Here is a 12,946-nt window from a genome sequence, read left to right as displayed (position 1 = left end):
CGTTGCCTTCTATTTTCAGGGAGATGGTAAGCCAGATGTGACATTGGCTGTGGTGCTCGTATTCAGCATCTTAAGTGGATTGTTGTAATGATTGTGTGTGTGCATGCGTGCGTGCATGCATGTGTGCAATGTATGAATGGTGCTTGTGTGTGTGTGTGTGTGTGTGTGTGTGTGTGTGTGTGTGTGTAATAAAGCTGTTACCCATCTGGCAAACAAAATAGCTCTCCTAACACAAACATCCCTTTACTTTTTAACATTTAATATCTGTGTGCAATCCCATAGATTATCTCTACCCTTCAAAGTCTACCAAAGCCAATAATATGTTCAGATCTATCATTCGAGAAAATCTAATGTTGAAACATGACAATAATGATAAGTTATTTCTCATGGAAAGTCGGCCCCTATGGAATACAGCTAATGAGTTTTATCCCAATAAACCCTCTGGAGACTTAAAAATGTCAGACAATGAAACACACTCAGTCCGTGTTTTCTACCAAACTTCCTGCCCCCGCTCAGCAACAAGAGTAGCAGAGAATCTGTTCCTGGGTTGTGGTCCATGAGTAACGACAATCTGTAGCCCAGTGACCCTGCCAAATGTTGTGAAAAAAGTAACTCACTCCATGTTGCTGGACCAAGAAAAGACCCAAAGCCAAGCTGTTGTCTACTGGAAGTGTGTAGGTTCTGTTCCCTTGTAATGTGGAAAACTCAGAAAGCCAACCATTCGAAGCCAGAGACGGGCTCTATTGATTGTTGCTGTGGTAGAGTACACCTGTCAACCCTTTGCCGTCTGCAGAACCAGCTCCCATTATTTTCTCCAGAAATTGCTGAAGTATGTAAAACCTAGAAGAGTGCGTGAAGCGGTAAATGTTTAGAAAGCTCCTGACATTTTGCTGCTCACACACTATGTAATTTAATGCAAAATGACATATGAAGATATACCCCCTTGTAAGATGACGACTTCGAATTCAAGAATTCTAAAGCCTATATCTTAATCCGTGAAAATCGGAGCTTTAAAGAGAATCTTTGGAAGACCAAAGTTTAAACAAGGAGTATGCATTTATGCATATATAACAGATGCAGCATAGACATCACTCTGTGTTTATTATATTTCTTACTAACATTGTGCATTTGTGGCAGATGTTATTAACAGGACAACTTCCTGAAATTATTAATATTTTTAAAACATCCCATCTATCACACATAATAATGATAGACTTTTACTCAGCTGCTTTTCATATATTATACTGATGGAGTCATTTATTAATAATATGCATGTACTGCATATTTATTCATTTAAACTTTATTTTGTATTTACTTTTTCAAAAACTACTATCTTACCTACAAAAGTATTTCCTTAGATTCTGAATTTTCAGAAGCTGGAAGTATCGCTCATTTTAATTCATTGATTTCACAGATAATTACTGAAGTGTACCAGGTATCATTAGTCCCGAACTTAACCCAAACCCATGTCACACAGCACATGTGGCCTTGTAACTCCAGTTCCCAAAGATCCAGTGTCCTCTGTAGACTAGGGACACTTCCAGGCGTGTGCATACACACACTACACATACATACACGTCATTTTAGAATAAAAACCCTTTAAACTTAAAGACATCATCAGCACAGCCTGGATAGTCTTCCCCCAGATGTCCATCTCCACCATCTTGAATGATGCGATGGATTTCCAGGGAGTTGGCACCTTTGTGTAGTTGAATGGGATGCTTATTGAAAGGCGCCAAGGCCTGGTTAGGCAACACCAAATGTGTCCATAGTGTGAAATCTAGAGAACATAAATAAAATACTTATAGAGGAAAAAACATCCTGCTGAATGCCAACTATAATTCTTATACTCTGTCGATAAATTTTTACATCCACGGACAGTGCTCTTTGCCCTGGTGTTTTGGTTTTTGGTTTTGGTTTTTTTGTTTGTTTGTTTGTTTGGTTTGATTTTTTTACAATACTAATTGGATATGTAACAGTTCTCTATCAGAGTCAGTTATCACACTACCTTTAAGATGCTTTCTGGGAACACCAGTCTTCTCCAGTCACTTGTCAATTCTAGTGTACATAATGATCAAAACATCAGAATAAAACTCTCTTTCATAATACACTAACATGGCGGTCATTGGGTTTCACTCTGCATATGCAGCCTTCCTGAGGGAATCATGTCTGAACGACCTCCACTTGGTAGGGTCAGTGCCTCGCCATTATTAGTGGTTAAAATGATAGGGATGTACTCCTATAAATATTTTACACAAATTAATAAAAATAATATATTAAAATTTATATTGAATTTGTATGCTTACAATCATATCATATAGTTCTCAGGTTATCTTTTCTAAATATTTTAAACAAGGAATTGAGAAACAAAAAAATTAATGAATGTAAATGTGTTATAAATTTATAAAATTATAATCATTCTCACTTCAAAAACTCACATAAATTATTTGATAGCTGCGTGTTGTTGGAGGGAATCTCATGCTATAAATTCACATTTAATTCTTCTCAATTTTAAGCGTAGCACACATCTGTAATTCCCAGCACATAGAAGTCAGAGGCAGGTAGATCTCTGTGAGCTCTAGGAATGTGCAATCTATGGAGAGAATTCCAAGAGAGGACTGTGGAGAGAGAGAGAGACAGACAGAGAGACTGAGACAGACACACAGAGACAGAGAGTGAGGGAGGGGGAGTTTATTGCGTTTTTGTTTTACACATCTAAGTCTACCCTGATTATCCCATATGCCCTCCAGTTCCTCTGGAAACCAGTTTTTGCTTTTTAGCACAATACAGTGGGGAAAATGATGGTTTTAGAGAACATGGCGCAACTGTAACAGTGTGATAAATCTTTGACTAAACTGTCTTCACGAAGAGTTGGTGAATGCTGCTGCGGATGATTCTACAGCTTTCTTAAAATGTGGACCACAGACAAGCAGAATAAATAGTGTCTTCTGTTTAAGTCCTTCCTGGTACCAATTAACTGTGTAACGCTCCATCATTATTGAAGTGCTGTCCTGGTGCCGGGCACTGCTGTGTGGACTGCATGTGTTTGAGGCGCTCTGTTTATAGTTTGTACTGCACAATTATTCCTGCTATTTCACAAGATGGAAATGTGAACTTTACATATGAGTCTTGTTATGAACATGCGAAGCACTTGCCTTTGGAGTTCGGAACAGCAGACCTTTAAACAATTTGTATGCTTTACCCCCAGCAATGCATCTATTTGGCCTCAACTGGCACTTACAGCAGACGGAAAATGACACATTCGAGAATGGAAAAGTGAATTCTGACACCGTGCCAACAAACACTGTATCGTTACCTTCTGGCGACAATGGTAAGCGAAAGAGTCGTGGAGCCTGTGTTTGGTTGGTTTGTTGTTTGTTTGTTTGTTTTTCCCTTTAACGTCACCCTTCATAAATTTGTCTTTAACCAAGTTTGCATTCAGCTTCTGTGAGAAAGAAGAAAGGTTTGGAGTTGGTAGATATCATCTGCTCATGAATATTTTTATTAATTTACTTGAAAACTTGAAGACTCAACACGTTTATCACGGGACTAATACAATTGTCTGCCTTCAGGGGGCTGGTGGTTTGTCTCTTTTGCTGTCCCCTCTTTACGAGCGTGTTCCGGGTTTTGTTTTCGGGAGACGACTGGAAGACAGTTCAGAATGTCATCTCTCGTGGTACCTTGGGTATATTACGTTTCCTTAATTGGGCTTGCACATGGAGCAGGGATAGCATACTAATCTTATTAGAAAAGCTTTTAAATATAAAACACATTAAAGGATTGTAACTTAATTGACCTTTCTGCCCAGTTGCCCTCCCTCCAAACCTTTTAGAGTTTGCACTTGGAGGTAATAGAGACTTTTCAATCAATTGTCTCTGAATAAAAGCAGAATTTATATGGCACTGTATTTCACATTTCCAATATAAGCCCCCTCAAAATGGGCACGTGCATGCATCCATCCGTGCGGGGCATAGTTTCGGGTTATTTATGGGTGCGCAGGTACATATGTCAGAGAGAGCGGTCTCCTCTGCAGCTTTGAAGAACACGCTGCTAAGTTATTTCTCAGCGCAACCTCCGAGACCTCTTTGTCTTCTATTATGTGATGAATTGTTTGCTTTAAGGGGTTTCCTTTGCTCTTCTTCCTCTGTCTCTCCCAGGGGTGCGTGAGCTATGCTTTCCCACCCGTGATTTGCATCTCCCACGCCTCAGTTCTCTGCAAGGAGAGAACAAAGCCAGCATCTCTTTTAGATGCTCTCCTTGACCGGTGGGCTGAAGATTTGAACTTGTTCTCGGTTGTTAACCTTTCATCATTCCCCCTAACAATGCTACTCTCTGACAGTGGTTTCCAACCTGTCGGGTCTGTGACCCCTTTGCGGATGGAGGAACCCTTTCACAGAGGCTGCCCAAGCTTATCTGCATACCAGTGTTTACGATTCAAGGCAGTAGCATAATGAAGTACCAACAGAAATGACTTTGTGGTTGGGGTCACCACAACATGGGGAATCTGTATTAAAGGGCCACAGCATTAGCAAGGCTGAGAACCACTGCTCTGTCTGAGCCTATCCACCTTAATGAAATGAAGGGATTTTAGGCTTTAGATTTTCCATAATACTAGTAAATACTCCCCCATGTAGAACCTTTCATACAATGAACTATCATCTGGTATCTGCCATGTCACCACAGGTCATCACTGGAGAGTGGGGTCATGGCAGAGAAAAATATCTCCTCATCAAAACTGCACGTAACACATTTCAAAGAAGTAATTCTTTAATTAGCACGACTGCTATGTACTTTGATACATTGGCACCATGTGTAAACAGATCAGGAAACTACACAGGAATTAAGATCTGTGTGTTTATGTTGACTGAACCTGAGGCTACCTTTTTCGGTGGATGATGAGCATAAAGTTAGTCACGTAGAACTTATTAGTTACACCAGGGATTATTTTGACAAATGACAAATCATAATACTAAAGAATTCCATGTTTCTTGTGGACATTTTGTTTATTGATAGCATCCAAGCCTGTTGTCATTAAAATGAAAAACTTGTAGCTAATTAGCATTACTGAACTCAGAATTGGGGATACTGAGAAAGCTGCAGGTGCAAAGATGCTCATGCCGGGCTCAGTCGTGGCTGCTCACATTCTTTTCCAGGAAATAACTGGCTCACATCAGCATCTCTCAGTGCACATAAGCATGTGTTTAAATCCTCCACCTATTTACCTGATACATTGGGCAAGGCGAATCATCATTCAGATTTGCAAGGAAATTTAGAAGAATCCTAGAATAGACTGAGATCCTCTCAGCTCCAGAACATTCGAAGCACGCCATAGGAATCCAGTTTCTATGTAGCGTAGCTCCCTGAGAGATCTCTGAATACAGTTCCTAAGCCTGTTGCCTGTAATAGCAGAGAGGAATACATGTTCACCAAACCTGCACACCCATGAGCATGGGCATCATCTGTAAATGAAATTTCTAAATTCATGTTTGTCTCTCCGTCGAGAAATACACTCCAGTACTTTCTATTCTCCCCCAGTAAATGCTAATAAGAAAATAATGTCATTGTTTGTGGAAATTTTGCTAAAGTTTCAAAACCTACTCCTCTTACCCGACAGATGTTACTATGTGCCTCTGAAGTAACTGTGTGTAAGTTTATTCAGAGTAACTTTTCAATCCTTGAATAAAGAAATCTTTCCCGAAGTGGGTGGTCACAGACCTCCCTTGTGAACTCCAGAGACCTGACCTTCCAGCCTGGCGGCAGAACCATGGAATTTATGGAAATCTGAGGTTGGGGGTAGGAGAGGCAGTGCCGTAGCACAGAGTTTGTTGAAAATGTGACCTACACAATTCACTTGTCTACTTTACTATTGCCCAGATAAAGCCCCAAATCCCCATATTATAAAGATGTAATTCTGTTTTTCAAGTAGAGACTCTTGTTGGTATTTAGTTCTTCGGTGGGCTGGGAAAAGACTGTTTTCATGAATGGAGGAGTCTATAATCTACTTCTTGTAATAAAAGAAGGAAGGAAGGAAGGAAGGAAGGAAGGAAGGAAGGAAGGAAGGAAGGAAGGAAGGAAGGAAGAAGGAAGGTAGGAAGGTAGGAAGGAGTAAAAGAAAAGTAAAGGAAAAAGACCTGTATGGCAAATTTGTAATGTCCATGACCCGTCACTCACCACCTTAGATTTGTGACATCCACACAAGCAGATCTCATAATCTCTTTGACCACAACTTCAGAGAACGCCTTAAAATCTGGCACAAACTTCACCAGGAGAACTTCCTATGCTAAGCACAATGAGGACATTACATCCCAGTTGTCAGATGCAATACTCTTCACTTCTGTGGCCCCCTCGATTGTATCTCGTAAGTCCTAGTCAGGAGACAGTCGCTGTGCTCATGGCTCCATCACCTTCCTGCTTGGCCTCAGTCCTAACCAAAGCCCCTCAGAGGTGGTGATATCTGAAAGGAGAGTCCATGTGGCACTGTTGTCTGTTGCCCACAATTCCTAAGGTTTTTCCTTGACTGAAAACAGTAGGGATGATTTAGCCGAAGTGCGGGTTCTCTCGCAAAACTTACAGGAATGGACAAAGAGGATAAGCAGGCAAGATGAGAGTTTGGATCTCAAATGGCTTCCTTCTAGAAACTAAAATTACTCCCCAGACCAACAGACTCATTTAGCTTAATGTACTGGAAGGAATTACACAGGACTAGACTCAGATGTGAGCTCCTTCAAGTGCTTACATTATAACCTGTTAGTTAACCTTGATTCTTCACATATAAAGAGGGACTAATAACACTTAGTTCTTGGCTTGCCAACCTCAGCAGCCTGGATCCCCACACCACATCTTCCTGGCGGTGTTTCTAGCCTCTGTATTTCCCAAGAGTAATTTCAAATCGCCTGATTCTACCCCAAACCCCCACCTTGCAATGTATTAAACAGAAAAATGGAAACCTCCAGAGGGCATGCATGCTCTTGGTTTCCTATAAGCAAAATCTCTCTTAATACGTACATTCATTGCATTTTTCATCATTGAAACCAAATACTGGATAGAGGCAACTTGAAGAAGGGGGGAGTATTGTCTCACAAAGTGACAGGAGAGTCCATCATGGTGGCCAAGGTGTGAAGAGCCGGAGGCAGCTGATCACATCATAGCCATAGGAAGCAGGCAGAAATGAACACCTGGCTCACTTTCTCCTTTTTTATTCAACCCGGGACCTCAGCCTGTGGTCTGACATCCCCCATATTTAATGGAATTTGTCCCACTTCAGCAAACCCACTCTAGAAACTCAATTTCAGACCCTCCCAGAGATCTGCCCCCCGAGGTGATTCTAGACCCTGGTAGTTTGATAGTCAATAGAAACCACCAGATTGCCTGTTTGTGAGTCTCTCCTCCCACCATTCTCCCAACATTCAAGGACATTTGTTCTTTACCATTCTTGATTCTACTCCGTATCTCTAAAATTTCTCCACTATGGGGCTGGAGAGGTGGCCCAGGGGTTCAGAGTCTGTATTGTTCTTTCAGACGTCCCAAGTTTCATTCCTAGCACCCATATCGGGCTGCTGCTCACAACCAGTTGTAACTCTAGCTCCAGGGGATGAGATGCCTCTGGCCTCTGAGAGCAACTGAACTTATACACGCATATGCACACACAGACTCTCACACATATGTGTAATTTGAAAGTAAAGACAAAAGTAATTTTTTTAAAATTCTCCCCAGTATGCTGATACGATCCAGCCAGCATAAAAACATTCTGTTGTCTTTTAAACTTCATGAAAAATAACCCTTTGGCTCCTTCCTTCTCCTTCATCTCCAGCCTACCATTCTCTTCTTCCCTTAAAGGCAGTTTCAAGGACATTCTAAATCTACTGCTTACCTTGCATATGTGTGTATGACAGGCTCCTTTCTGCACTGTTTTGACATGGCGGTCCTTTGTCACCACCATACCCATCACAACTCATGATTTGTGGGTCATCAGGCTGCCGCCAATTGCCCCAGTGAATATCCATCCCTTTTTCATCTTTGAGCTCTCTCCTTATTTCTATAAATCTTACTTGAACTATTCACCACCACGGCCTGTATAGCACCACAAGGACCAGGTCTTCGCTCCATTCTCAGCAGCCACATCTGCTTATTTATCTCGAGCAACTCCCTTCCAACCGGTCACTAAACAGGAGGCTTTCTCAGGACCCTGGTCTGTCGTAATGTAATTACACTTGATCTTGTCTGTTCTTGTCTGTAACTAACTTCTGTGTAACTTTGACTCCATCAGTAAGTACAACCTATACCCCGTGCCTTAGCTCCAGACATCAACTACATAAAACCGATCGGTATTTCTCCGAAGTGTTTTTCCACCCGAGTGTCTTCTCAGCACCGCAAATTCCAAGTGTCAAAAACTGAGCGCATCGTCTACTTCTTTGACTTTCTAGTGCTGCCTAGGAAACCACCCCCAAAGATCACCAGTTTAGAGAAGGCATTTTTCATCCCTTGCGATTCTGTCAGTTGCCTGGGCTGTTCGCTTATTTTTTTGGCTAGGACTTCTCGTGCAAGTGCCTCCAGATGTCTGAGGCTGCCTGAAGGCTCCATCAAGCTGGAAGTCCAAGGCAGCTCACTCAACTGGCTAGGCACTGATGTTAGATATTTACATATGCTCCGCTATGGGGTGGCCATCGAAGGAACATCTGAGATAGCCCTCCTGTGTGGTTTAGGTTTCTCAGAATGCAGTAGTTCTAAGGAAGAAGATCCCACGAGGACTCATTCTCACTGACTGACCCACACAGGAGCTCCGGGCTTCTGTGGACCCAGCATCAGATATTCTCTTACACATCAGGGAGTCAAGGGCTCTGACTACGTGGCAAGAGCTAGCCCGGGACGTCCGAGACCCTGGTTCAATCCTCACCACCACAAAAGAGTTTCCACTGATGTCATCCTGACTTCACAATAAGGGGGTTAAGCGAACCTTTGTTTTTAAGGGAACTCTGAACTTTGTTTTAAGCTTAAATTTTTTTCTTTACAATCAGAAAGAATCACACCTGGCCCCCCCCCCCTTATGTTAAGAAACTTAGATTTTTTTTAATTTGGTCTCTTTTTCTTAACAGTGCTGTTTTTAATATATCTTAATTAAACTATAATTACATTGTTTTCTCCCCTTCCCTTTTCTCCCTCCCTATTAACCCCTCCCCTCCAACCCTTCCCATGTCCCTTCCCTCCAGTCCCTCTCATGTTTCCCCCTGCTCCCTCTCAAACTGGTGGCCTCTTTTTCTTTGATTATTATTGTTACTTATACGTATATGTACAATTGTATGTATGTCCTAGTAAGTCCATTTGTTGTTTATGTTTATGATTTCAGGGCTGGCCACTTTGTATGAGATAAGCTGTTAGAGGTCTCTTCCCTGGAAGAAGACAGTTCTTCCCCCCTCTCCACGATTAGGTGTTGCCCTGAGTCCTTTGCCTAGGGGTACGACCCCTCAACATTTCTGCCCTTTCATGTTAGTCTGGCTGTTGATATGGCCATTGTTCCTTTGGTGTTTATTGAGCTATTTTCAGAAGACGCAGACTCCTGGAGGTCCCCTGGCACTTACACCTCCTCTTCTGAGATGTCTCCTGCGAATTAGGTACAGAAGTTGTATTCCAGGTGGACCTGTGAGCTGGGCTCCACCACAGTGCAATTGCATTGTGTACAATTGCAGTTTCCCTGTATAATGCATATACTATATACCTATATATGTAAGTATTAGATGAAGTTACAACACTTGGACTGACAGTGCTCCCCAAAACAGACATAGACTATCTAACAAACCCCTTGTATCCAGAATGAGTAACCTCCATTTAAGTTTTCTGATCAATGATCTAAGTGATCCCTGAAAAAATAGAGGCTGTTGCTATAACCCTTGGTTGTCTTAAGAGTTTGAAGGTAATTCCCTATTATTGCAATCACTGAATGCTTAGGACAAAGGTCTCTGGTTATTTGTGCTGTAGCTAACTTAAAAGCCTCCATCTGCTGGATCCAGTTTCCATGCCAGAATGAACTATACAAGCTGCCAAAGGAGGGAAGCAGTGGTCCTGTCCATCTGCGATGCCTATGAACCACAGCACTAACCAACAAGGCCAGATTTCCTAAAAATGCAATGGTAGCTCTCATACCATGGCAGCAACCAACAGTTGTCTTAACTGGACCTACAGCCCATTCAAATGAGGGAAACCATGCCAGCTAAAAGAAAGCTAGCCAGCTAGAAGCTACTCCTGCCACATCTCTAGGTCTGCATAATTACTCACCTGCACTCTAAGTCCTATACCGTCCCTCACCAAGGGAGCTTCTCATTCCAGCCGATGGAGACGTTGCAGAAAGCTTACCGTCTTGATTATGTACACAGGGAGTCTTAGTCAGGGTTTCTATTCCTGCACAAAACATCATGACCAAGAAGCAAGTTGGGGAGGAAAGGGTTTACTCAGCTCACACTTCCACATTGCTGTTCATCAGCAAAGGAAGTCAGGACTGGAACTCAAGCAGGTCAGGAAGCAGGAGCTGATGCAGAGGCCATGGAGGGATGTTCTTTACTGGCTTGCTTCCCCTGGCTTGCTCAGCCTGCTCTCTTATAGAGCCCAAGACTACAGCAGCCACCTGTTTATGGTGTCTCTACTCTTGCTCATCAATCCTTCAGACACAGAAAGGGGGTCACAGCAAGTCGTGTGACGTCACCCTTCAGTCACCCAGGTTCTATCCACATGACTTAAAAGTTTCTCTGCAATCCGACTAGTCACCATACTCTTCCTGCAGAAGGGATACACCAGAGAAATAAGGTCTATGCTTTCTTCAGCCCAACCTACCCAGCTTCTCATGTAATGTCTGATGAGAAACATCTGTATTACATGGGAAAATTTCTCTAGTTTTATTATGTCTACATTTTCTGGTCAACTAGAAGTAACTCATGAAATTTTTCTGATAGTTTCACGTAGTACTGTAAATGATGTGTAATGTACATACACTACATTGCTGAAAAAGACAAGCATGTTTACTATTACTATGCCTACTTTGCTAAAGCATAAGGCAGAGATTATTATTCTCCTGCTAGTCTCACAAGCTATTCGCATAGTCACTGGCCTAGCATAGCTCTTTATCCTAGTGACTGGCCAAACTACTCTACAAGTTGTATATGTTGAATGAATAAATGAAAATAGTATGTAAAAGTATTTAAAGAGCCAGGGCAGTATTTTATCCAAAGGATATGCAATGCAGATATCAGTGAGGTAGAGTAATTGAGCTGTGTTCTGCCACTTGCTGGCCTTTAAGCAAATTGCCTTGTTTGACTCCTCGTTTCTTTATGGAGTGCTGGTTTGCTTTAAATCTGACAATAGTGTAGGAAATTAAGGTGTGACCCATGTCACTAACCATTGATTTACATTATTTTCTGTAATCCAATTATGTATTTGTAGTTTACAGCAAAATAAATAAATAAAGCATAGGTCCTGAAATTAGTATCAATCTTATCTTCTTAAACTGTAAAATAGAAATTTCTTAATAATTTATATTTTGTTACTTAGAGGATTGAATTTATGAAAAGAATTTTATTCTTATTTTTCCTTTGAATGCCTAATGCTTGTTTATTTTAGATTTTATTTTTTTTGAGCATATATTATATAGTATGTAGTAACCAAGCCACTGAGGTAAATAGTTTGGGGGAGAGAGGAGATACCTAAGGCTGTCACAGACACTTGTTCCCAAAGCCCCTGGATTGTTAGGCAAGGCAGAAACCAAGCAAAGAATCATGCTGAATTAGAAAGTCATGATATGGAAAAGAGGTGACTCCACTTTTTATTGGAATCTGTGTCAGAGTCAATGAGATGGACACTGACATTTTGTACAAGCAAATCTAAGATAATCCAGGACTAAGTGAAAAGCCATAAGCACTGGTCAGTGTGTGAATTACCTCCATCATATCTGACATAGACACGGTTGGGGTGGGAAGACCAATGTAGCGTCTGCTTATAGGGTTTGTCGTTGGACTTCCTGCTCTGTCCATTGTCTCCTTTGAGTCCATCCTGTCTCCCCACTTTGAGGGTGGGTCTTCCCTATAGGAATCCTCTCTGGAAACATCCTCAACAGATGCGCCAGGGGTGTCCCTCACAGGAGAATCTAATCCCCAGCAGGTTGGCAGTGATAAATCACCACAGTCATAAGCATGGCATGCGGCTCCTCCAATAAAATACGAGCAAGCAGACACAAGCTTCTCCTCTTGCTTGAGTCAGAATCAGAAGCCGGTGTGTGTAAATACGCACACGTGTGGTTCTCCTGTTTAAACTACAGATGCACTTCAAATATATGTGAGTGTCTGTTGTGTATAGCGGGTTCCTTGTGTATGAGAAAGCTGCAGAGAGCTGGCGTTTACAGCAGGCTCCTGACTGCCTGTGCATTGGCCAGATGAGACTAACAGACGCAGAGTCTAACAGATGAGGCTACCGTAGCAGTGAGCTTTATTCAATAGCGTTTATAGTATTAGTGTTGTTGTAATGTATAATATTCCTGAATTACAAGTGGTATTGATTTTCCTCATTATAGTAGTGCAAAGCAGCTCTGTTTTATTCTTTATAGATGGTAATGTGGTACTGTGTATCCACGTGTTAAGTCATGGCATGGGGTCCTGTATAAATAGGCATGCTGTCTCAGAGACCTTCAAAGTCTAGACATGAATGGGCCTCACATTACAACATGGAATTGAAGTGTGGGCTATTGACTGCGGATAGATGCCCACCTTTCATCCTATCGTTTTAATTGTTAGTGCCTCTGTGAGACCTAGAATGGATAGTATTTGTCCTCCTGAGTTGAAGTTAGACTGTGACATTTGAATTTTTCTTTTCCACCTTTTTTTTTACTTTAATAACTATATAGTCAGAGTTTTCTCACATCCTTTATAGAAAGCAGATTTGTGATATATGTAAGTAATGTTTCCTATTC

The 12,946-nt window shown here is 41.6% G+C and overlaps 1 protein-coding gene across 26 annotated transcripts in view; it reads left to right on the top strand.

Annotated features, from left to right (window-relative positions):
* The window catches only part of Tenm3 (teneurin transmembrane protein 3), a 1,297,160-nt gene that overhangs the window by 1,152,183 nt on the left and 132,031 nt on the right, over positions 1-12,946 (top strand). For all 26 annotated transcript variants that reach the window (NM_001145937.1, NM_011857.3, XM_006509405.3 and 23 more), the window contains one exon: positions 3,209-3,331. In NM_001145937.1, coding sequence (NP_001139409.1) covers positions 3,209-3,331 — 123 coding nt within the window. The remainder of the gene's footprint in view (positions 1-3,208; positions 3,332-12,946) is intronic.

The sequence above is a fragment of the Mus musculus genome, chromosome 8, assembly GCF_000001635.26.
Source record: "Mus musculus strain C57BL/6J chromosome 8, GRCm38.p6 C57BL/6J".
NCBI lineage: Eukaryota > Metazoa > Chordata > Mammalia > Rodentia > Muridae > Mus > Mus musculus.
This window is presented reverse-complemented; position numbering and strand designations above follow the sequence as displayed.